The 26,834-nt window shown below is 41.0% G+C and overlaps 1 protein-coding gene across 1 annotated transcript in view; it reads right to left on the bottom strand.

Annotated features, from left to right (window-relative positions):
* Positions 1 to 26,834, bottom strand: part of pdss2 (prenyl (decaprenyl) diphosphate synthase, subunit 2) — a 32,792-nt gene that overhangs the window by 3,703 nt on the left and 2,255 nt on the right. Inside the window, exons 2-6 of the mRNA XM_003445442.5 lie at positions 20,992 to 21,126; positions 13,618 to 13,816; positions 5,012 to 5,086; positions 2,070 to 2,243; positions 298 to 429 (exon numbers count right to left, since the gene is read on the bottom strand). Coding sequence (XP_003445490.1) covers positions 298 to 429; positions 2,070 to 2,243; positions 5,012 to 5,086; positions 13,618 to 13,816; positions 20,992 to 21,126 — 715 coding nt within the window. The remainder of the gene's footprint in view (positions 1 to 297; positions 430 to 2,069; positions 2,244 to 5,011; positions 5,087 to 13,617; positions 13,817 to 20,991; positions 21,127 to 26,834) is intronic.

Below are 26,834 nucleotides of genomic sequence, written 5' to 3'. Positions count from 1 at the left end.
CTGAATTTGTTAATTTGTGAATGGAGGGCAGGTCAGTCGAACTGAGATCAGGTGAGTTTTGTTTCAGCAGTAGTGAGAAATTTAACAGCTTTCTCTCTCACCTTTGTTTTAGACCTCATTTTGATCTTCTTCACTCATCACAGTAACAGATACTGTGAATTATATTATAAAGTAAGATTCATTCAACTTTTCAAGTGGTTGCACGCAGCTCTTTCAGATCTGATGCAAACTGATACTCCTGCTAGAAACATAAAGGCAGTGAATCCAGCTGCTGCCCTGGTGTCATCCTTAACGTACCTGCTGTAGCTGATGATGCCACGTCTCCCGGCCGATAATTTGACGGTGGAAAACGACCGGGGCGGCGCTCAGACTAAATGACAGCGGCTCTCCTGCTCTGCTCTTCACAAACGGCTGCAGGTCAGAGTTCAGCTGCAGAAAGGCAGAGAACATTCGTCAATGCGGAGCTTCTACTTTGTAACTTTCAGCTTATCAATTAAACCAAGTCAGTGGTGAAAACAGTCAAGGTTGCATTTGCCTGCCTACACTCTGAGCTGACCCTGTTAATGAACAGACACAGCTAGCCTGATGAGGATGGTTCTCCTTCAAAGACCTCATTTTTGGTTCCTCCCATGCTGAGATTCCCTGTAGCCACTGAGGCCTGCAGGCAGGCAGCTACAGGGAGCCCCAGCAGGAGAGGACGCACTAAAGCAGCAATGAGAGTGGGATCATTATGAATGACTTCTACACCAGCGCCAATAATATTCAGCTGAAAATCTCTGAACCTTGGAAAAAATAACTGAGCAGCTGCATTATTTACATCTTAATGACATTCTAGCACATAACAACTCAACCTTCTTCCTGTTTCCACATTTTTATGCCCCTCTCTGATACAAGAATAATAAGACAGACAGGCACTTAAGTCTAATGTTTCCTATGTTTCACTTGCACTTTTTGTAGTGCCGATAAATCACTCTGCTCCCTTTAACGTCACGCTTTTATGTATCAATTCAGCTACAGTGTGAAGCATTTGATAAATAGACATAAAAACACTTTTGAAAAGAAGGGCAATTATTCATCCCGAGGATGAGAGAAAGAAGTCAGACATTACTGTTACATGGAGAATGGAAGCCAGATTTTTTTCTTTACTTTGAATTAACTTGATCACAGAAAGTATGTCAGTCAGGAGGTCCAAAACTTTGGCATAAAAAAAGACCAAAGACTAATTTAATACCGCCAGAAAACCTCCACATTTTTAATTTAAGTACTGACATAACACTATTTTTTTTCACGGCACATAACAAAATGCAACAATCGATGTCGCCTATTGTCTCTAAAAAGAACACGGCTGCACGGCTTAGGTTTGCAATGTTACATCTGAACAAAGCGCAAGACTTCTTGAACAATGTCTGAACAACATGCACAGCTCCACATTTGGCATAAACCAAACACAGCATATCAGCACAGCGGTGGAGGTGTGACGACTTGGGCTTAGTTTGCAGCCACAGGACATGGGTGCCTTGCAGTCATCCAGTCAACCACAAACTCCTCTGTATATCAGCATATTCTAGAATGAGTCCGTCTGCCCGACAGTTAAAGTTTGGCTGAAATTGGGTCATGCACCAGGACAGTGATCAACACATAGCATGGCTGAAAAAGAAAAGAATCAAGCTGCTGCAACAGCCCACTCGAAGTCTAGACCTCATGCCTGAAAACTTCAAACTGACATCCTTAAGCTGCTAAATTATGAAGGACCGGGACTATGCTCCTGAACCATCCATATTCATAGAGACAAAAATCCCAGGAATTACAATATTTTTTTCCTGTTTTCAAGGAAACTAATGACAGGAGCAACTAAATTACGCATAACTATCTTTCTCTTGGATTTTTCTGAGACGGTCAGGCGGTTATTACATCTCTTTTCAAATTATCAAAAGATTTTGTTCTTCTTGTATCTAATCCCTTGAAATCCAGTTGGGTGTCCCGCGTGATGATATGCTGATCAACCATTATAGATTTATTGCTCAGACAACCACCTTTTTTGTATATGTTACTTGCTGGATTCGCCTCACCTTGTGGCCCAGCGACAGGTGTTTGCCGTACTTGTAGGCCAGTCTTTGGGACTCTTTGTCGTGTTTGGCGAGCTCCATCGCAGCTTGACAGCTCTTGGCTAGCAGCGCCCCATGAGACAGGAACGTCTGCTCCTCCCACGCCGCCACGTCGACGCCGTCGGTGAGGCCGTTCTCCTGCAGAGCAAACAGAGGCAAACAGCATGTGAGAGCGGGCCTGAGCTTCCTCCGCTTTTACTAGACGACTTCAAAGTTCCCACAGAGCACCTCGCTGCTCCTCCATCAAAACAAGCCTTCCTTGCTCTTTGACTTTATTTCTCAGTGTGTAATTGGTGGGGCCTCAGCGAGTAGCAGCACACAGTTATTTTCCACAAGTTCCTCAGTCATTTTAAAGGAAGAAGAAAACAGCAACAGCAGAAAAAACAACTGAGAGTTTGCTTTTTTAATTTGCAAATTTAAGTAAATCATAAGAAATATATACAAATGGAACCAGGTTGTTATTATTAGAAACTATTAAAAAAATCTAAATGTCTGGAAAATAGAGAATAAAAATCCATTGAAACACATCAATTACATGTATGAGATTTCCTGAAATATATAAAAGTAATAAGTAAATTGTGTCAGAGTTGGAGATGTTTTTTTAAACTACCTCAAATTAACTAGTTATAAACTCAGCACATAACCTACAGATTTAGATGAGCTAAAGAAAATTGTTGCTCACTGGTACCTGTGATTACTGTGGACTATTTAAGTAAAGAAAGCTGCTTATTAGTTACTTATGAGTCTTTATCAGGATGTCTTTTATTGTCATTATAGTTATTGTTGGCCACTTTCACACAGAAGCATTACTAACCTTTCTATGCTGCTCACAGTAGGTGTTAACTATTTAATCTAAAGGCAGCCAAACATATTATTTTTGGTTTCTTGAAGCTTTTAACTGAATTTGAGTAAGCTTGTTTTTGCAATAGTATATTTCTTAAAATAAGAATGCTGGTGTTACTATATGAAGTCCATAACCTAAAGCATTTTTCTCTGCTTCTCAGTACTTTCTGATTTTCTGACGTTATACCCAAATTTTTTCTACGGATGATTCAGATATTTCAAAAGAGGCTATGTGAAGTTTTTCTTTGTTCCTAAAAAGCTCACGTCTATGAAGCAGCCAGGCACTAAAGCTGTAGCAGGCATTGTATTGGTGGAGGGAACCTATCCTGGCTGTTAAAAGGCCAAAGGTGGGGCATACCCTGGACAGTTTGCCACTATATCATCGAGAAACACCATTCACATAATGACAGAATGGCCAATTATAACCTTGTGCATGTCTTTGGACTCTGGCTGGAAATGTGGGTATGTCATGAGAACCCACTCAGGCACATGGAGAACATGCAAACTCCACTCAGAAAGGCCCCAGCCAATGGATTGTTTATGTTCACCATAAACAAGTTGCCAATTAACCTCTTTATTAGTAGTATATCAACTGTTTTTTGAGTAATTACAAAACCTGACCATGCTCTACTTCAACTGAGACTTTTCTGCTCAATAACCTCATAATTACTGCTTATTAATAAAGGTAGTTGCACATACATTATGAGCTTGATGTCCTCTGCTCAGCATAGTCCTAATAATGTGCCAGTAACATAAAAACGGACTTTAAAAACATTTAAAGTGGAGCTTTATGGTTTACACAGGCATGGTTTCACGTAGTGAGGTCTACTAGAAGAGCTTTGCCTGATTCACAGTTCAGATTCTGACCTTATTCATCTTTCGCTGGGCCTTAATGCTGCCCCTCAGTTCATCCTCTGTCTGAAATAAACAGTTTTAGCTCTTCAGCTCAGGTCATCTTCACTTTAAAGCCAACTTTCTTCTGATTGGCTGCCCATTGTAACCAGAAGGCTTGAACAGCAGGTAGGTGGGACTTCTGTGCTCACAGATGGAGCTGTGTGGCCAAGATGAGGATAGCAAGGATATCTCCTCTATTTTAAACTTTAACCACGTTTAAATTGGCATAAATGATTGAAATGGTATACGAAAGCAGTTCTCCCGCTGTTGAATGGCCTTCTCATATATCTCTGGACCATTCCTAGTCTGTCAGTGTACGTTGTTTCATGTACTTGTGCCTTTGTCTCAGCATTACACCTCCTTCAATGTGTCAGAATTCTTCAACTTGATCTTTACATTTGGGAAGCAGATGAAATCACAGTGATGTAAAGCGAGGAGGGCAGGTGTGGTCAAAAAAAGGTGTCAGTGAGCTCAGTGCTACTACACCATGATGTAATGAACTGAATGTTCTCTCAGCTTAGGATGTTACAGCACAGAGAGGTTCACCTTGTCAGTGCTTACAGCCATACATCCTTCTCATCTGATCTCAGAAGCTAAGCAGGGTTGTCCCTGGATAGGACTTGGATGGGAGACCACCCGGGAATACCGGGTGGTCTGAAAATAGAGCAGGTTGGCTATTAATCGGAAGATTCCTGGTTCACCCAGTCTGCTTGCCGAAGTATAGGCAAGATGCATTCATCAGCGTGTGTTTATGCCATGCATAGACAAAAAAACCAAACCTGTTTATGTGTGAGGAGTGCTCAAAGTGAGAAAAAAGCACCTCTAAGTACAGTCCATTTTAGCCTTGTGAACCGAGGTCTCTTCAGCAGAAAACTGCTCAGTCATCATAGCTGGAGACCCATCTCTCATCACTAGACTGAAATAGCACATGCAAGTTTCTACACTTTGCAATTTCTGTTGTGAAATTGCAGCGCGCACAGTATGACCAGAATGACGCTTCCACTGAGAGACCTAAAAACTGCAGATGTGCTGGAAGCTCTTTGTAGATATAGAGAAGATTACCTTGAACAGGAGATCAACCAAATTTAATTTGAGTAAGGCGTTGGACTATTTTAAGGTCCAGAGAAGACAGATAAACATGCATTGTATGGGAAGAAAAGATGTTTTACCTCTGTATTATGGGAATTCTCATAATAGATTCCTTGAACCAAATCACCAATGGCACTGGAGATCAATTCAACGACCTGTCAAAGACAAAATAAAATAAAAACACGTTTAAGATGTTTGTTTCAGATTAGGACCTCAAAGTTTCGTATTCACGATCATTTTACTTGATATCATTGACTCCAAAATATAATAACTGTATCAAAACAGGAATTAAATTCAACAATAAATCACTTAAAAGAAAGACTTTCAAAGAATTTCATCAGAAAGCCAGTTAAAATTTGCAAAAAAGACTTTTGATGACCGAGAAGAAAAGCACAAGAAATTCAACTTTGAAACCAAAGCTAGGACGCACAGGTATCTGCATGCCTGGTCCCAACAGTGAAGCCTGAACCAGGAGCAGTGATGACCTTCTTTGTACTGAGTGGGATGACCTCAAATAAACCGTGAGCCGTTGTAAAGGCCATCTCACCAAGAAGCAGAGTGCTGCATCAGTTTACTGGTCCCCCACAATCACCAAACTTAAATCCAGCTGAGTTGATTAGGGATGAGCTGGATCACACAGTGAGGGAAAAGCAGCCAACAAGTCCTCAGCATACATGGGAACTCCTTCCAGTCTGTTAGCAAAGCTTCAGGTGACGACCTCATGAAGCCTCCTGAGAGAAGGCTACGCAAAAAGCAAAAGGTGCCAAAAGGTGCATATCTGAGCCAGAGATTACAGGTTTGATTTGCACAGCGGTCAACATGTGCAGCTACTCGACCTCTTCAAGTGTCCCCAGGTCAGGTACTGCACTTAGCCTCTCCCTCCTCATAAATCACTAAGGCTACCAGCGCTGATTAAGCTCCTAAAATGTCGATGTAAATGAGGCTGATCACAACCGACATGCTATTCGGTTCATCTGTGACATTTGTAATTAAAAACCACAATCCCCCCCACACACCCTCCCCTTTGACTGAAGAGCGAGGAAACAGTATCTGAACAGCTGGTTTGGAGAATTAATCGGAGGTGAGATGTGCTGGAAGCCAGGTGAACTGCAACTCGGCCGCTCATTTTCGCTCCGTAGGGGAGCTCCTGGCGATTTCATGAAGCACATCCAGGCTCGCCTTCGTTCATTATACTTTGTATTTATAGAGGAGTCCGGTTTGAGAGAGCCGGCTCGGGTGACTGTCTGGTCTGAGGGGCTGAAATGGAGCTAAAAGGCAGATGGTGAGACAAAATAAGGTGGTGTCCAGAGAGCAGAGGGGTTAACAAGGTTTTGGGAGTGATGATCTGACCTCTGGGTTCTCTTTTCTCAGATTCCCTCATTATTCAAAGATTTCTTACACTTTGTACCTCTGGGTTTGCCTCATTAGTATACAAGGTTAGGATTCTGCAAAAATATTGTGAGTCAAATGAAAAAGGAAAATGAGCCTTAAGTCTAAATAACCACTACATCTGCAATCAGGGAGCCATTAAATATGCTTTGTATACAATTTTAAAAAATTACAACAAAGACAAAACTTAAAGATGAAGCTAAAATGGGCCTTATGTGTGTGTTTTGTTTGTTTAAGAGTGCAGTTGCCCATTTCCCCTTACAGGGGGCATGCATGCCTACATTTTAGCTTACAGAAACCCTACCAGCCTCTCATCAACCACCAGATAAGAGGCTGTATCTTTTAAAGTGGTTGTTTATGTCTGGATCTATTGAATGAGTAAAAGAAAAAAAAAAATCGCAGACAATGTCTCCGTCCTTCATTCACAGCCACAGAACAGCGTGGACAGTGGAGACGGGGCCACGCCTGTTACAGTTCAGATGAATGAGGTTAAATTTAGAGCTCCTTCAGCTCATCCCAGACATCCTTGGTTCATCAGAAAAGTCTGGTGACGCTGGCTGCTCCGTCAGCCTCGCAATGTCCTTTGGGTAACTGAATCCACTAGGGGAAAATATTGAGGAAACCTGAGCTTCGCCCACAGACCTGGAAGGACAATGTGCCTACAGTATTACCAGATGTGGTGTCTCTGCCTGGCCTGCGTTGGGAAGTGGGGGCCAGTGGGGGTCTTTTTTTGGAAAGTATCAGATCATCTCTCCCCCTGCCTCCCCCTTACTCCATTCCCAAATCTAGCCAGATCGTGTTTTGCCGACAGGTCTGCGAGGGGGAAGAAACCGGAGCTCCACGGGAAGATTATTTTACAGTTTATACAAGTAGCGGCATAGGTTTTCTCTCAAGGCCACGACATATAATCTCCATCGCTCTCAGTGCCTTAAAAGAAAAAAAAAAAAGCCTGGTTTATGAGAAAAACTTTAAAAGCTACAGGAAATACTCATCTGTTACCCTGCACCGTCAATATTTAACAACAGACTCAACTGCACAGTTTAGCTGTTAAAGGGCTGTAAATATCAGGCTGTTAACAGGTTTTAACGGTGAAAAGCAAAATGTCTTATAGCCTTCACTGCATTAGCCTTGAAGTAATTATCACTTTGAAAATGCAACAACATATTTGTAGATTTTTTTCTTTCAGGTTAAACAAACAGGATACAGGATTAAGAGGTACCTCTTTACAAAAACTACACAAAAAAGGAAAAATATATGCAAAAATGAAAATGTTATAGTGGTAATTCTCATGCCATTTTCTAGAAATACGACACTCTCTGCTGTACAAAAGCTCCAAACTGTTTTTTTTGTTTTTTTTGCAATTCCAAAAACTGCAGTTCCTCAAATGTCCTCTTGGGGCTGGCTCCAAAAGGGAGTCAATGCACACAGACTCCCATGTCAAACTGAGCGCTTCGCAGCAGAAATAGACATGATTAAAACCTGCAACAACCATAAAACAGTTTCAGCTAACTTACACTTTCATAACAAATCTATTTCATAATTCATCCATTTAAACTGTATCAGTGCTTAATGTTTGCAATATTGGGTGTTGAGGTTACTTTAAGTGACAGGTTGGCACCTTAGCTATCTGCTAGGCTTTACCTCCACTAATTCAAGTCACCGAGCTTAATTACTCAACAACGTTCGCTGCATTTGTGCCTTTTTGAGCATTTTAGTGCAGTTATCTGAAAACACCATAGCTTGCTGTCTGGTTAATTGCACTCACAGAGTGGCCAGGCAGATTAGTTCTAAAGCGTATAGTCAGATTTACATACGTGACATGAATGTTTCAGCTGCTGTATATGAACTGACAGCACCTGCTGCAGTTTTCCGTTAGGATTTAATGTATTATACTGTTCACGACAAGCAGTGCTGATGAACCTATTAAAAGTGGACTTGCAGTTACTGTGCATCCTTCTAACTCACAGTTCAACACATACGAATCATTTATATTATAATACAACAACTAATAATGCACAGCTGACACTAATCAACAGAGTAAATCCACATTCATGGAATTACACAACCAAATGGTATGCTGGGTATGCTAAATGGGTAATGTTGTAAAGGGGGGGAGGGCCTCGGTGCTCCAGTCAAGAAAAGATGGAGGAGGAAGAGAAGAGGCCAGCGATGCTCCAGAGTAACTTGCGACAAATAAAAGGAGCTGTTTCGGATTTAAAGAATGAGATTCATTTAGCTTCATTTCTTGTGCTCTCGTCCCCTCAGACTCAGGCAGCTCCTCACACACAGCGACAGCAAAGCAAGTGAGGCAAAGATAACATGTTACTCGAGGCTAACAGGTGTTTTTCCTGACAACAGAATAATTTGTGCAACAAATGCTGTAAGAACAAGTCCAAATTTAGTTTGTTTTAAAGCTGTAGCTCTGCTCTGGAAACATCAATGCTAACGAGACAGATGATGGCTTTGTGCAACAGCTACTGCACATCCAAATATAACAGGCATCATTTTAAGTAATGCCTCTACAGGCCTGTGCCAAACATTTTATTTTTGTTAATAAAATTTGAGGGATTAGTTTTAGTTTTAGTATTTTATTCATGTTTTATGTCTTTTTAAAGTATTTTGGGGGCTTTTTGTGCTTCAGGCTGACCCCGGTGTGAGTGTTGGATGGATTCAAACTTGGGCCTCTGCTAAAGCCTTACAGCATGTGGGTCACCTGCTCAACCCAATGAACTGAGTCGGCTTCTCGTTTTATTTATTATGATATTAAATTACTATTTTTTAATTCTAGAGACTCTTGACACAAAAGTAATTGTAAACATATTTAAAGACCAATTTTGCAAAAGTAATATTTAATAATAATAACACAATAATAATAATAATGATAATAATAACAATAATAATAATGACACTAATAATAATAATAATAATAAGTGATATATTGTGGAACACATTAGCAGGAAAGACCAGACCACCTCTCCCTAGCCACGTCCTTCAGCCCATCTGAAGAGACAGTGATGTGTGCCCAAGCCAGCTGTGAGATCTAATGGCCTCCACCAAGTAGGAAAACCCAGAACACTTTACCAAGGAGGCCTCCAGGAGGTATCCCAGTCAGATTCCTGAACCATGTGGAGGAGTAGCAGTCACTCAGGAATGACTTAGCTCCTCCCCCTATCGCTAAGGGAGAGTCCAACAATCCTTCAGAAGAAGCTCATCTGTAATCATGCTCTTTAGGTCACTATGCAACTCGTCCCTGACCTGGAGTGTGCTTTGCACTCTTCGTCCGTTTGGAGGTGCTAATTCTTATTCCTGCTGCTTCACTCTCAGGTGCAAATCAGCAAAGTATGAGCTGGAAGTCGTCACATGGTGAGGGCAACAGAACCACATCATCCGCAAAAATGAGCAAGAGCACGATTCTGAGGTCAAAGTTTAAACTTTCTACACTTGGCTACATTTGAAATTCTGCCCATAAGAATTATGCACATGGAGCGGCAAAAATCATTAAAAAAAATACACAGATAACACAGATTTTTCTTTTTCACCAGTGCTGATTTAATTAAGTATAATTAGGTGGACTTCAAGTCATTTGAGTGGTAGAAACCACTCAAATAAATGCATAAAACGATGTATATGTATAAAAGTAAAAAAACAACAACAATCTGATATAAAAACATCAGATTAAGGATCTAAAAATTTCTTCAGGTAAAAATTACAGTCAAAGAAATTAACTGTGTTTTGCTTTTTCAATAAATTAAACAGAGCAGAGCTCAACACCAAAATTCAGCCCAAACGAAACCACATTTCTGTACCTTCAGCTCAGCATTATGGACTCATCTCTGCTGTTTACAATAATCTCATTTCCCCTGTGTTCCAACCAGAGAAAAAGGTGGAAAATATGAGCATCAGTGCATGCTGTGGTGTGGTTTCCCCTTGGTTCATTTTGTTTTGCTAACCTTTTCAAACATGAGTAACTGTGAGCTATCAGATGTCCATCTCCTTATTACCTCTAAAAACTTCCACTACGGGGGATGCTTCCTGTGGTTGCTTCAGATTGCAGGCTTGTTTGGGACAAAGAAAAAAAAAAGGTTAATACTCTCCAGCATTGCTCTGTGGTAATTTAGTACTAGCTGAGTATGAATGGCATTGTTCTCACCTTGAAAATGAACAATGCTAAAGGAAAATGTGCTGTAAGCGTTCACTTTAATCAATGCCAATGTGCTTGGCTTGAATGCACGCTTAATGTGATTAAATCATCGTTAGTTTGAGTCATCAGCAGATCTGCCATCATTTCATTTTCACTGTGTTTTTCTTCATCTTCCAGGGAAACAACAATATCAGTTCCATTACTGTAATTTGTAGCTTAGCCACAGAGTGGCTATTATCTCTTAGTATTGTTACAGAGCCAATTAGCACTATTAAGGAAGCACCACACCTTTAGAATTATCTATAACTGATCAAGGAAATGTTGGTTTATAACTCCCTCTGTGTTTCTTATACAACAAGCACTACTGGGAACCTACAACATATGCCTGTGTGTGCTGAAAAAGAAGCAACAGGGAAGGCGATAAGGGCTGGTCCGGTTGATGGCACGGGAGGGGGAGATGGTTATTTTGATCCACTCAGGCAACCGCATTCTGAGGCAGCAGCGTGGTGACAGCATCTGTCAACGAGGGGTTACCAGGCTACGCAGCAGATATGATCTCAGATGCTCTTACAAGGCTGCTCCCACACCAACGTCAAAAGATGAAAACTATAACTAGTTTATATGCTTGATAACCTCATTATCCAGCATGTAGCAAAGACTGACACTTGCACCTCAAATATGCTGCTAGGAAGACCCATGTTTGAAGGAGTTTGAGGATGAAAGCCCCCCTCCAGGTGGCCAGATGATTACCGTGTGAAACATATTAAGTTATTAGAATGACAGCTGAATTGTCAAGAAAAGGGACCACCTGCTGAGAATCTAGGAACCAGGAAAAGATCAGGCCTCACCTACACCACACATCCTTAAATTTCAAAACTTGCCATGCTTGCCAAGCAGTGTCTACTCACTAAAACAAAGCTATGAGAAAGTGTTACTATTAGCCAAGTTCTAGTTGTAATAGAAGTTATTCCTCCACTTAGGCTGTTGGAGTGCACTCCTGCTTTCTTAGCCTGCATAAAACTACTGAGATGAATTTCTTGAAATTTGTTGGAAGGTTGAAGGATGCGTAAGGGAAAGACAATTAAGTAATTTAATTCTGTTTTAGATCTTCAAAATGACAAAAAAGCTCTTTTTTTCTCCATGAAGAACCTCACTATCCCACCAAGTTTGAACCAAAGCTTTGGTTTTCTACAACCATTTAACCCCAGGGTGTCAAACATATGGCCAAAAACGGCCTGCCAAAGGATCCAGTCTGGGTCTGCATGGTTTGCAGCGCTGAAAATCACAGAGACGGAGGAAAAAAAATGTGGAAGTTTTTCCAATACTTTGCATCATCACGAGAATGACTGAAAGACATCACCTATAGTCTGCCACATTGCACACAAGTGACGTGGTTAAGCCAAGAACCAATGCCAGTGCATTTCTTTGATTTATGACATTTTTTTGTGTAACTGGACTGACTCAAAAAAACTGCATATTATCAGGGGTGCACATAAGTGGTCCGCAGGTGCGCATGCGCTGTCAAAATAAAAGATGCACCAGATAAGAAGTTGCAACACGCGTTTGCATACATAAGATTTTCTGGAGGAGGACACACATTTGTTTAGAACTCTTAAAGATGTCGAAGAAGCAAGCTCCTTTGAGCAATTACTTTGGTGTTCCTCCACCTCCAAAGAAATGTCAGAAGGAGTCCGAACCGCAAAAGAAGCGCGTATTCTCGGAAAAGTGGTTGCAGGAGGTGAGCTGGCTTCAAACAAATGATGAACGCACAGAGATGTGGTGCAGAATATGCCGTGAAAATCCCACTCTAGCAGACAAAAACAGTGCCTTTTATATGTACGCAAACGCGCGCTGCAACTTTTTATCTGGTGCGCATCTTTTATTTTGACAGCGAATGCGCACCTGCGGACCACTTATGTGCACCCTGTATATTGTTCAAATTGCACTTCACTCTCCTGAGACAGCTCTGGCTGCTCTTCATGTTTTGCAAATAAAAAGAAGTTTATTAAATGTGAACATTTCACATGGAACTTGTACTTTACACTAAAACAAAAGAGGAAAATCTGAAGAAGTCTGCAGGCCCTGAACTAAAATAAATTTGACAGCCCTGATTTAACTAAAAGGTGCCCTATGGGTAAACCACTGTCTTTACGATTATCGTTTGTGTCACGTCAAACAAACACAATGAACACATTTCATCTCACAGTTGCAAAGCTCTGATATTTAAAAATATAAGGTTCATTGCACTAAGCACATGTGTGCACACAAAAAATCTAAATGAACAGTTGTTGATTTAAATGCTTGAAATCCTTAGACATATGTCCTATGTCGCAACTTGTGCTGTAGCTTGAAGTGAAATATAGAAATATAGCTTCGCATTTTGGCAACGCAACCATGACTGTGATGGATCCACTTGGTAGTAATACGGCATGTGAACAGTCTACTGAAAAGCAAAAGCAGAAAGCTTTTTTCTCTCATTTTTTTTGCTCTAGCGATCTGGGTTAGATTCAATTGATTTTGAGTCTTTTCTCTCTCTCCAGCACTTCAGTAAAAGGGAATATTCTTTAATATTTATTAGCTCCAAGTCCAACATGATCTGCTCTGCTTTTCAGCCCAGGTTCAACACAGGACTACAAATCAAGCTTTTCTTCAGGAATTTTTTCCTTTTCCATTTTCTTTAGTCAACAGACTGGTCGGTTATTTGATTCTTCAACTGATAAAGCTGACGTTAATCAAAAACAACATTAGGAGATGATTCAGAGGTATGGAATGAAGCTAGGCTTTCTAATCATCTTGTGGCCCTAACCACCTGGGACAGGATGTAAAGGACTATAGGAAAGGAATTGGCAGGGGTAAGCAGGCAAAATGAAAAACATGACACTAGAGCAGATTAACACTTTGATGTACAAATAGATGAATATCAGGATTGCATCACCTTGAAAAAGAAGTAACATAACTACCAAAATAATCTTTATTAAATACATTTCATGTCTACAGGGAGATGACTGAGAGAAAAGACGTTGGTATAAAGTCTGGCACTGATGCGTGAGGCTCTCGGGACCTGGAAGGGCTCATACTGAGACAGCCCTTCCCCCTGAAATCAGTCATGTCAGGTCAAATATTTCTCAGGAGAAGTGTTAGTGATGGACAGGATACCTTAGTGTTGTTGAGCTGGGCCAGTCCCGTGCAAGCATTGGCGAGCAGAAAGTCGCCGCTCAGAACAGCCATCTTGTTCCCAAACTGCATGTCCTTCAGCGGGCCGTCTGAGACCGTCCACTCCTTCAGGTTAACAATCCCACGATGCACCAGGAAGGCCGTGTGGATCAACTCTGTGATTTCTGCCAGGTTCCTCTGACTGTGAGACAGAAACCCCCCACCAAAAAAAAACAAACAATAAATCTAAAAATCACAGCTTTGTCGTCAGCAGCTTTTAAAAGAGGCGTTCGCGAGGTTTGACAGTTAGAGAGCTTTTTGACAGAAACATTTTTATTGTCTTCGAGTCGGCAAAGTTTGAAAACTCATTCAGGCATTACCGCAGAGGTGAGTTGATCACAAAGAAATCGGTCAAAACAAAGGACTTATGGGTTTCTTGATCTTCCACGTTCAGAAAACTCATTGATTTTGATGTGCCAAGTCCAAATAAGATGATTAAAACAACTGATTGCAGATGTTGCCCAGCACTTTCACATCTGTTGTGTTTTTAATATGTTATTTAAATAAAGCTGACTTGATTGGCTATTAGTTGAGTTTTAATCATAAATTACAAGCGTATGTCTTCTCATCTGTTCTTTATTATGTAACAAATTAAGACACTTGTGGAGAAATATTAATAAAGCTCTATATTAGCAGTTTAGCTTAGCTTTAGATCAATTCATAAAAAAACTGTACTGAATTTAATAAAAGATGTGTTTGCAGTCACCGCAGTGATTGCATTGTTGGCACTATCGCTTCGTGTTTCAAAGTTTTCTCCAGGCTCCCCTTCTGTAAGCTACGACTCTGAGCTCCAATACTGATTAAAGTCAGATGGGCACCACGCAGATATTATTATACCGGCTCACATGCTTTTCCTTTCAGACGCACAGAAGTTTGTTAATCATTAGTCTGTACTTAGACAAATTACACAAAGAAGGTCAAATCCAAGAAGGTCAAATCCCAACAATTTAAGGGTCAAAATGCATTTTTTAGTCATTTCTGGTTGTAATTACAAACTTTTGTAGCACATCATGAAAACCAGTGGTCCAATATTAAAAATGTTTTATTACATCTATTTCTGAAGAATTTTGGCCGTAGACCACCAAGATTTGAAACCCCTGAGATACTGTGGGTTCATCGGCTTCTATATAAATGGATGTTTTGGTTTTTGAGGAGCCCCCTCCCCCCGCTGGCCATCAAAAACAATTCAACTTTAAGTACTTCTTTTATATACAGTCTACGTCAGAAACAAGCCGTTTCGGCCTCCTTCCTTTTCCCTTTAAGCCACTATTACCCTGACTGGTTGCCCCTTCTGGTCAGTGTGCCAGAGATGAGCAACAATATTAGGTATATCTCCCGACTTCAACAGCCTACAGATCCAAATGTAGAAAAAATGTTTGAAAACAAGCTATATACGCTGATCTTATTATATGAACCTTTGGCCATGTTTAATAAGAGCATCCACTGTTGTAGCTGTATAAATATATGACATAAATTATGGATAAGCATAATAGGTCCCCTTTAAAATCGGAGTCAGTATCCTCAAGGGCATAAAGCAGCAGATATGTCAGACATTTTGCTGCACAGCACGTCAGTGGTTGTGTTAAAAAAAGAAATTAGGCTTATCATTAGCAAATAACAGCCTTTCTTGATTATGAGAGAAAAGACATAAACGTGGTCTTTGAATAGAGCCTTTCAGCGCAGCCTTGGGGAGGATATAATCAAATGTTGATTCAGTCATTGGTGGGGGATAATTAGGCCCCTCTCCATATGGAAGGAGCTCGCCATGCTGTGACAGGAGGGATCCATCCAGACAGGGTCGGGTGCACTGATAGCCACTTACGACCTTCTTTCAGCCGCCATGAGGACCTGATGAGCCGGTCGTCGGCTTTGAGCTTCAACTCCTTCCTAAAGACACACTCACACACACACACACACACACACACACACACACACTTGTAGCCAGGTAATTGCCGTGTTCGACGACGGTGAAGGAAAAGATGTGATTAAAATTCAATAATGTCATCTATTTTGCCTCTCAATCACACCCATTGTCTGGTTGGTTTCTCTGCTCGGTGACGCAGAGCAACAACACAGAATGAGAAGTTAATAAGTTCAGGGTTTAAATAAGAGGAAATTAACAGATTGACAGGCTCGTGTTCTCAAGGTGCCTCGAAGTGATGGCTACGCTCGGTGGGCTGCACGAGGAAGACTCCTTGTTTCAACAAGAGGAACAAGAAAAAGAGCCAGGGCTGATTCTGGATCGCAAAAATAATAGGCTAAAATTTATTCCAAGTCATCTTACGGTGACCCTTTTCTTTGCTTTTTCGCTTGAACTAAGAGAGAGCCAAGAAACCGTCTACTCAAGCTCGACAGGGCTACAGCAAAACAATATATGATGCCCGACAAATGGACATTGACGCAGAAATAAAAGCAGCCTTTTAGTCTTGGTTAAATCAATATACAAGAGTTTATCTGCTGTAGCCGGCTTTAAAAATGTCACTTTATGATTCTCACTTCAGAGCCTATTTGGCCAACCTTAAAGTGACTTTATTTAATGAAGCAGCTCATTTTATGCTTGGTTATGAATAAAATATCTGGACAGCAAAGTCAGTTTTAGTTAACTAAGTTAATTAATTAAAAAAAACAACAACTTAGCAATCAAGACACATTACCACACTAAATTCCAACATTAATGGATAAAAAGATTAGTAAATGATCAGCTAATCAACAAAAACTCATTTAGCAGTTTTTGAAACATAGTGACATATGTAGTATTTTCAGGACATTAGTGAGGATCTACAGCTGTTCTTTATTTTGAAACACTGAAACAAAACTTTATGTGAATTTATTATTTTTATTTCAGTGCATAATTGTTTCAAGTAAAAGTAACAATCTGAGAAAAATGTATTTTAACAGATTTTCCAAAGTAGACTACACAAGAAAAAATTCCTTAACTTTAAAGGGGCAAAAAAACCCCCCCATCATGTTAATAGATGAATAAAAACTTAAGTCTTTTTAAGTGTTTCAGAAAAACTGATTTTGTTCCTGGTTTAAAACGTGAAAGTTCCTTAAAACCACTTTAATTCCTGAACCACCAGCAGGGGGCGACTCTCCTACCTAAAAAAAAAATAAAATTTAAAAAGTAAAAAGATGTAGAGGTCTGTGGGCAAAACAACCCCACTTTTCATTTCACTTCCTGATGACTTTCTGATAAGTTTATGGTCTTAATTGCTTGTCTCGCAAATTTTTTCATGATAATACTCATTTTGAAAATCACTGCCCCATTTAGAGTAAAAGAGCTGATGTGGGTTGTTTTTTTATTCTTCAGAAATTCACAAATATTATATCAAGCTACGGCAAGATTTTCAGAACTTACCAAGAAGTCCTTGAAGTTAAATCACCTGTCAGTGGAGACCCAGACCTGAGCATGGATTGGTCCTCCACCTTATTTTGTCTCACATCCCCACAGCAGCATTTTTCATCTCTGCTACATTGACCGTTACAAAAGACCTCCACCAGTGGACAAGTTGAATGATGATGCAGGTGTGAGTTTAGTGAACAAAAAGACAAAAATAATTTCTATAATTCACGCAGTATTTATCCAACCCAGGTATTTTCTACAAATATTCTTGATGTTTTATTCGTGGGAGTAGAGCAGTTTTTAGTTTGTGCTTTTTTGTATTGGTTTGTTTCTGGATGCTTATTTTGATTATATACATGAAGAAACCCAAAATGAAACTCCTGCACAAAGTACCAGAACCCCCCTATCAGTCGAACCCCGGTGCATACAAATTCCAAATCTCCACTCTGCCAGACCTGATCAGCAGCAGTGGAGCTTGGGGAGGAAAAAGGGGGACAAGGGGGCCGATGTATAAATAGCTTTGGTGCCCAGTTGCATAGCAACCGATGCCATCTTGCAGAGGTGTAACGCCCCTCGCCACGCCCCTTGTCCTGACTGTTCTGTTCCATTTTCCTCCCTCCGCAGTCTGCCTCGCCATCAAACACTGCCTTGCAGATCTGTGTGCGTCCCTGTGTGCGATTTAAAGAGGTGGCCTGTCCATCACACGGCCTGCATGATGCACAGTGGCATGGCTTTCATTTGTCACAAAAAATTAAGAGGTGTGGTGGGTACAAGTTGGACTGTACATGTATGTGCCTGTGTTTCTATCCATCCATCTATCTATCATGGTGGTGCTCTGGTGAATCATCAGTGTCAGGCAGCAGAGTGGGAAATGTTTTACAAATGCTGCCTGTCAGGAGGGAGGAGACCATCCCCCGGAGGTTTCAATCACCCCCCAAACCCGCCCCACCCTGACTCCCTCCATCCTTCCATCTCGCCATCAGCAGAGGTGCTAATGAGCTCAGGAGAGGTGGGGGCAGAGAAAGAGAGAGAGGGAGAGGAGGCAAAATAGTGCAAATGAGGTGATCAAGTCATGCTCTGTGTGTGTGTGTGTGTGTGTGTGTGTGTGTGTGTGTGTGTGTGTGTGTGTGTGTGTGTGTGTGTGTGTTTGGGTTCGGACCATCCATCACTTGAGTGAGGGAATGCAGTGTGTTGGATTCGGTGATCCGGTGTCACAGGGATGTGACACGAGGTGGCTGTGTAGAAACTCTCGGCCTCGCAGACCAAACGGGGCTGGGCTCGAGCTCTTCCACGACGCCTGGCTTATTTCAATTAGTTCTAATATTAGGATGTTTCTGCACAGACGCGGCTCCACTGCACACATGTGCCTTGTGCCAGCTTGCAGTAAGAAAGAAGGCTTTCAGGCTCCCAGCGCATAGCCACGCCAAACACAGCAGTCACTTCTGGAAACCACTTGGCACACACCCACACCCCTGTTCTGAGCTGCATGCTGCTAGTTGATGTGTGTGTGGAAGCCTGAGAGGACTGTGGAGCGCTGCCTAAAGCATTTTAGCATCAGAGCATGAATACCACATTAAACACTTTATATTTAAATATGTGAAATAAACTGCTACGTGTTAAGTTTGTGATTTTGTTGAGCGATTTAATTTCATTTATACCATATTTAGACTTAACAGTCTGCAGCTGCTCTCTGAGGCTTTATTGCTCATTTTAAAGAACTCTAAACAACTGAGATTGAACACCTCCCGTCTGGAAACCAAGGCTGAAAACTCCCTCCATCTGAGAGAAGTTTGATGGCATTTTGTTGAGAACATGAATATGATGATTTCAGTTTAATATGTATTTGCGAAGATATGCCAGATTCATACTCTGGGGAGCAAATTTATATGAATCGTGTGCCAATCTTAGTTTAATAGTAAATTTTAACTTCTAATTAATGCTGGAATTATGAAAGTCTATAACATTTTTAAAGCTATGACACTCAAATGGCTAACAGTGGCAAACTGGGACCAACCCAGTGGGGATGACTGGTTAGAGTGCATACAACCTGGGTGCAAGGTGGTAAACCCAGAGCCTCTGGCAGCCAAGAGGATGGAGGATTTGGTCCAAACGCTACTGGAATATGATATTATTAAATACTACCTGGGCTGTGGCATATGTAAGCCTAAAAATATAAGCTTCACCTCTCATGACCAGTGACAGTGGGGAGTTTAATTCCCAATTCCACCATGGAGAATACAGTGATGAATGGCTTAGCCCAACTTAATAAGCAGACATATCAATTTAAAGCTAAAACAGTAATGCTGAATAATCTTTGCACCTGTTCCCTATCTTAAAGCTTTTAAATTATTTATAGTATTAGCTGTTCTTCTAAATTTGTTAGTCAAGTCCGGTTGTGAAGCCTCACACCGCACGCTCATTGGCTATAAACTGGCATTTGCTCTTTTTCTATCGAGCAATGACGAGCTGGTCCTGGTGTTTCTTTCTGTTTTGTTTTTTTTTCCTGGCCCTGGTGTCTCTAAACCAGAAAAGGAAGAAATGGAGATTCTGGGTTCATCTGATTCTCAGGAGAAGGCAGCAGCAGGGAAAATTTCATGGTTTAATCCAGGAGGTGAAGCTGTATTACGAACGCTTTTGCAATAAGCTATTGTTTGTGTGAGCTATTGTTTGCAGAGTCTAGCTGTGTGTCCAAGGTAAAACAGTAATATTTTACTATTTCCATGTCATTGTGTGTTCAGTACCAGTACGTGTGGTCTGATTGGTCAGATCTGTTTATTTGGGTTTGAAAAATTTGAAACGAGCTTGGTTTTTTAGAGACACCTATTCTTATCTTAATTAATCAATTTTTACAAATAAAACAAATTTAAAAAATAATATTTGCACAAATTTTACGTGTCCGGTGTGTAAAGTCCTTAACAATGACCTTAATTTACATAATGGACTTCATGGCTTTTTTTCCCAGTACATCATGAAAAACAAACAAACAAACAAGAGACTAAGCCTCAAATTTACTGAGGTCACAGTTTCTCCACAGACTTCCATACAACCAGAAATCTTCTTGCAACTAGCGGAGTCTCCCCCTGTTGGGCATTAACAAAAATGCAGGTTTAAGGTTTTGCAGCAGTGGCTTCACTTTTCAGTCCCAGGAGCTGCGTCTCTCTTTTACACCATCTATAGTTTCAACTGATGCCTGGGAGGCCGCTGAGCTCATGATACACTGACTGAGAAGTGATCGTGAGCCTTTACAGAATTCCCCTTCCCTTCTTTGGCCACATTTCTTGTCTATCCCTGGACCAAAAAAAAATTACTTTTTGTTATTATCAAATTTTCATCAACAAAAGTTTTTACACCGCATGTACATTTTTCAGGCTAAAATTTCTCCCTAATGTATTTCCCCTCAAAATTACCCGGAATCTAAATATAACCGAATACAATATAAAACACTTGATCTTGCAACTGCGCCTGTATTGTCTCCATATTTCATCATATTCACAGGATGATGTAGTGCTTCATTTACAGGAATTGATATGGAGGATAACCACAGAGGACGAGATAGAATTACCTGACACGAGGATTTTATTTCACTGTTTATCCTTCAGCAGCCATGTAGCAGGGACAAAAGTGGCATCGCCTTTCTCGCTCGGCTTGCCACGCACATTTATGGCTCTACGATCCATCGCTACAGATGTTCACACTGCCCACTGTTTTCCCCCCGAACAGCACATACATGAAAAGTGAAAGCCTGGCTGCCTGTGTGTGGTTACAGATTTGATTTAGCAGCCATGCAACTGCAAATGAAGGTGGAACATTTAACCTTCAATGAGAAAAACAACCAGCTACAGTTTTCATGTTATGTATTATGAAGAAAAAAAAAGCAGACAAGAGTGTTTTAATTGATATTTGCTAACCAAATCTAATTACTAATAAGCAGAGACATAATTATCACAACAGTGTCACGATTTGAGGTGATTTACCTGGGGTAGATGCCACTGACCATGTCTTGGGCTAGGAGATCGGAGGCGGTGTGGCTTGGCCCTGCGGCTTTAGACAGCAGCAGGACAACCAGTCCCCTCATCTGAAGGTTGTTCTTACTGTCATAGACGAACCCTCTGCAAAGAAATAGCATCAGCATTAAAGCACTGCCTTTCACATGCAGCACTCTTCATTGTGTGTAGTGACAACAAAAGCAGCAATGTTTTGCCAAAGACACAGAGTGTGAAGTCAGGACCAGCTGGAAGTCTATCACAGGGCAGACACAGACCACAACCATTCACACCCATTTTTACACCTACGGCTAATCTAGAATCACCAATTAATACATGAGTTTGGGATGAAGCCAGAGCGCTGGGAGGCCCCACGCAGGCAAAAGTACGTCCAAAAAAGACCTCTGCCAACCAGCCATATTCAAACTCACAAGAGGATGTAGCAGGTACCACTTATGCTTACTTCACTTACTGATGTTTTGCAGACATGTGACCAATAACCACGTGATGTGAACTTGCCTTACATTTTCGACGTGTGACAATGATGAGTGAAAAGCTCTGATCACACAGGCTTAAAAACCTATCTACGACCATCTGGAAGCCACTACCTTGAGGGAGTACTCGCCGACTGGTTGCAGGTGGTTGATGGCAGTCGCCGGAAAAATAATTTCTAAACCCCAGTCACACAGACCTGGCAACCAACTGTTGCTATGGAAAATTCTTTTCCATAGCCTTGTGATTGCTTTGGTTACTAGCATATTACTGCACTCTTAGTTTGGATGTTTGAAGTGATGAACTTGTCTACGCACACTGTCCAACTATTCTCTGATTGGACACAAACCAGCTGCAGCAATGAGGCAACACACTTTTTCCACCTTGGATAGTAGTTAGTTTTTCTGCAAAATACTATGGGCAACTGTGGCAATCTGCTGGCGACCAAAGCAATGACCTTTTGGTGCAGCACCTTTGAATTCAATGTCACCCAGAGAAATCCGGCAACCTCTATCAACACACATCGTAGACAACTCTCAAACAAAGTGTGCATGGCGCCATTGAAGAACCTCAATACCTGCTTCAGTCCACCTCTGGTTAATTCTTAGCAGTAAAAGCTAAAGTTAGGGAATATAAAGCATTATGTCCAACTGGCATGGGATGGTAATCCTTAAATAATATGCAAATAAACTATTAGTTTAAACAGCTAAAACAGAGCAGTAATTGTCTTATTATCTACTGTAATAAAGCAGATGTGCTTGAGTCAGAATAATCCATATTTGTCTTGGTATTTCTCTCAGTTCATCATTTGTCTAAAATAAGATGTTTTAGCTCCTCCTCCCTCTAAGGTCACCCTTCTTCTGATTGGTTGCCCTGCAAAAACAGAAGGTCTGAACAGTAGGTCTGCTCTCGCATTCAGAGATGACCATATTTTTCATATGCCTACTGTTAGACACCCAAACATGCAGCATATTTTTTTTCTCTGATCAGAAGTGTTATTTATCCAACAATACACAGTAAAAAAAAATGAAATAATTATAAATTTAATCAAAGGACCTTTTCAAAATATTGCACATTGCATGCAGCAGTAGTATCGCACTTCTGCATATTCATTTAATGCCATGTTAATTTATAGTTACTGCTAAACTTTATTCCTCAACACAGAAAATAACAAGAAAAAATGATAATTTTTTACTGCAGGACTTTTTTTTCTTTTGGATTTGAAGGGTTGTGGTGATGGAGGTGGTCGTGGTATTCCCACCCCCTGCGCCAACAATCTTCTGAGATGTTCACAGAGGCACACGCACACCCACAAAGACACACACACACAAACACACAGAGGCCAGTGGTAGCTGCTTGTGTGGTGGGCAGATTAAATATCTTTTTAGTCTCTCTGGGGAGCGGTTAGACAGAGCACCTCTAATCCTGTCCCTATGGGAGCCCCTTGTGCCATGAATCACGCTCTCGTTAGGGGCTCCGAGGCAGACAAGCAGCCACGCCCCCCTCTGTTCGAAGCCCAGACAGCGGCCTTACCAACCTCGAGCCCCCACCCTCTCTGACCCACCCCTGCGCCACAGAGGGGGAAGGGGTGGCGGTGGTAGCGGAGGAACCCTAGACAGATAGTGGATGTGAGAGATGGAGCATGAAGAGAGGGAGGGGACGGAGGGAGATGAAGGGAATAGAGGCCAGACAGAAATGGAAAAGCGTGAAAAGATGACAGAAGAAAGAAAGAAGAGTGATTCACAGTGTTGTGCTACCGGGAGGAAAAATGCCCCCGAGCTTTGTTCTCCCCCCTCCAAAAAAAAAAAAAAAACCCCTATCACATAAAACACCTCAGCTTCCAGAAATTTATGATGACACTGTACAGGGCTGTCTTTCATCGCAGCTCAGGAGATTTATTTATGGCTACTTTAAATTTCTTCCCAGTTGGAAAATAGTTGCTGAGACCGGGGCGCTGATGAACGCAGCAGCACGGCCCGTTGAGCTAAACCGACCAGAGAGCGAAAATTATGAAGCTGTGGAGTCCAGGGAAGCCTGTGGCCTGAGGGTGGCAGATGATTAATATTTATGTCACCATCCGCACCAGCATACATCAATCAATCACAAACGCCCTCCTGCAAAGGGTGCAAAGGGGGTGGGGCAAAAAGATGATGTGGTAGAAGAGAGCGGGAGCAGAAAGAGAGAAATGGGCTGCTGTCATTTTAAAAGGGTTGCGAACAGGTCACCACGCCTTCTGCTCTGCTACTGCAGCCCAGGAATTCGGGAACTTTAGCCACCGTCCAGTACCGGCAGGGATTAATGCATGCAAATGTATGACCTCACATGTGGTGTTGTATTGATCCTGTGTCTGCCTTTTCCCCCCCAGTTTGCCAGAATTTAACAGATTTTATGCAATGCATCCGCCTCTATAGTGCACAGCAGATACATTAAGATGATGATATGTTTAGAGTATTGACCAACAGTTTAAACCGGTTTCCAGGATTTGACTCATATTTCCATAAAGTGAGGTGTACAGCAGGCAGTTCCTCACTGTAAAGCCACAATGTGTAGCTGCTTTTAATAACCCTGAAAGGATCCACTGATTCTTGGACTCTCTGTGATGCACAATCCTTCTGCATTTAGAATTAAGAAAAAATTCTTTAAGACAAAAAGTGGTTTGATCAATGTGACATTTTCAAACTATTGAGTGTATTATTTTAATCAATATGACCACCTATACCACATGCTGAAATTACCATTAGAAGTTGAACCAAACCATAGTGTTTGAAGTTTTCTCCAATAATTTTTAAGAAAGAGTACTAATCCTCTTTCTGTTCCTTCACACCAATTTTGGCCCATCTTTATACTTTTTAGGTCTGCACTTTTGTAAATACTGATAGTATGAAAGGGAAATATCCTAAAGCTATTTTACAAAAACTAATAACAATAAGTTTCTAAAGGGGACAGGTAAGAGGCAATTGTTGATGTTTTATTTTCTCTTCTCAGTGGTTTAAAATTATCAGGAAAACATAGCAGAGAAGAATTAAAAACTATTTCTCTTGCTAAGTTATACACAACCAAACTTAATGGATAAAAATAATAAGGCAGATTTCAATGTTTTGTCAAATTTCACAACAACTCCGCATAGCATCTCATTCATTTTATTTGTCATTTTGCATTTATCTGTGTAAATTTTAATTAATTTAAATAGTCCAATTGGCAATTCTAAATTGACCATAGGAATGAATGTGAGTGTGAATGGTTCTCTGTCTTTATATGTTAGGCCTGTGACAGATTGGTGATCTGTCCATGGTGTACGCTTTGATAGCTGAGACAAGCTCCAGATCCCCTGTGATGCTGAATTGGATAAGTGGAAGAAAATAAATTAACTGGTGTGCTGGGACTGGATGCACAGCGGTAACAGCATAGACTGTATATAAAAAATGGACAAAGCCTGCATAAATGGTAAAGTTGATTTTGGACTCAACGTTAGCATTTTGGGGGTTTTTTTTAGAGTCAGAAGTGATGTTATTTGGATGATAGAGTGAAGCAAGTTATCAGCTAGTTTTATTAACACTACTCCTAGCCTTTTCGGCTAATTTATCCCAGTGGGCACTTATGATACTGCAACAAACAGAACAGAAAAGAAAGTGCTACTGCAAAATGATCAGTCACTAGTCCTTGTTTTACACATTTTTCATCTAAAATCTGCAGGCTATGCAAAATGGAAACTAGCCTCTTTTTTCTGATTTAACACAAATTAGTCTTTTTTTTAACACATTTGAAGGTTAAACACGGGCAGCAGCTACTTGTTCACATATTTGCTATTGGGAGTGTTTTTGTCTCTTCAGCAGTTCTTGTCTTGCTCTGGACTATTCAAAAGACCTCCGTCTGTCTCATCTATTCTCTTGTACACTATGTTATAACCCTTCAGTCATGCCCACTGTGGGTGCTGAAGATCACAGGCAAAGAGTAGAAGCCAGTAGAAGGGAGTTCTAGTCGAAGTCAAACTCTCAAGGACTGTCCTTAAAGCAAATAAAGTTTCTTCTCTCTGGGCTGCAGTCCTCTCGCTGTAACTCCACACTTTGGGGTGAAGTTAGCTGAGCTGCAGTTTTTGAGAATGAAAGGAAAGGAAAAACCGAAACCCAACTCCACGAGGGTCTGCCTGTCTGCTATTGTGGATATTTTTATCTGCCGCGCGTCTATGGCGGAGACACAGAGGGAAATACGAACCAGCCAACCCAAGCTGACAGTGAGGAGTCAGACTGTCAAGAGGTCTGCTACACCCCTCCTCCCCCCCACAGCCTCCCCACCCCCTGCTGCTACAACACCCAAATGGATTGTCATATCAGATTTAGGTGTATAGGTTATTACACCCTTGGGTTCCTGTTTCCAACACACCCGTCCGCATGGCAGGATTGAGTTCGAGGACTCTTCTTGTTTTCTTTCCTTAGTGCTGTTCCTGATTTCTTTTGATAAAGCAAAGTTCAGGCAACTCCCCGGATAAAGTTGAGGGATAATATAGTGTCTAGCATTTTTAGTCACTTTCTCTAAAATCCTTCACTGGAAGTAAATGAAGGATAAACACATTTCTGAGCTTGCTTTGGCACCATATAAACTGTTGCAAAAAAAAAAAAAAGTTAAGTAAGTCTTTAGACTGTGAACTGAGAATATTGTCTGTGGTTCATCTACAATAAATCTTTATTATAGCCAGATAAGTAAAGTTGCAAATCACACAGTTGTGATTTTTGTGTCTTTATTGAATTCGCTGGTTGGAAAAACAGAGTCAACTCTTCAATTTAGTGAGTTACAGAACCTTCTTTACTGGCAACAACCTTCATTGTGAGATGTGCACTGCGAAGAGCAGAAATTTTAGCCCAGTTTTTACTATAACTCTGTTTCAGTTCGTCAGTGTGTCTGAAATGTCTTGATTGAACAGCCCTCTTCAGACCAGGACTCTGACTCTTACTCTAAAAACACGTTTCTTTTGAACTTTGGATCATTATCCTCTTGCCTCACTTAGACAACCTCTCCTAAGCTTCAGGTCATGGACCGCTTTCCTCTTCTCCTCCTTCAGTAATTACAAAGCACAGCACCCTCAAGTAGCAAAGCTGACCCTAAGCTGGATGGTTCCACCACCATGCTTCACTGTTTGGATTAAGTTTTTCGTCCTGCAGTGACATTTTTCTTCTTCTTTTGCACCTGATTTATGTTTTACAAAATTATCAAAATTAGCACATATCTAGATAAAAAATATGTCAGTGCAATAGTTGCACATACAATTTTAGTAAATTTGTAATACAAAGATATATTTCCTCTATTTAGGTAATCAACCAGCGAAATTTCGGGGTGATTTCTATTAG

Source organism: Oreochromis niloticus, linkage group LG19, assembly GCF_001858045.2.
Source record: "Oreochromis niloticus isolate F11D_XX linkage group LG19, O_niloticus_UMD_NMBU, whole genome shotgun sequence".
Taxonomy (NCBI): domain Eukaryota; kingdom Metazoa; phylum Chordata; class Actinopteri; order Cichliformes; family Cichlidae; genus Oreochromis; species Oreochromis niloticus.
Note: the sequence above shows the minus strand (reverse complement) of the source record. Positions and strands in the feature narration are given on the sequence as shown.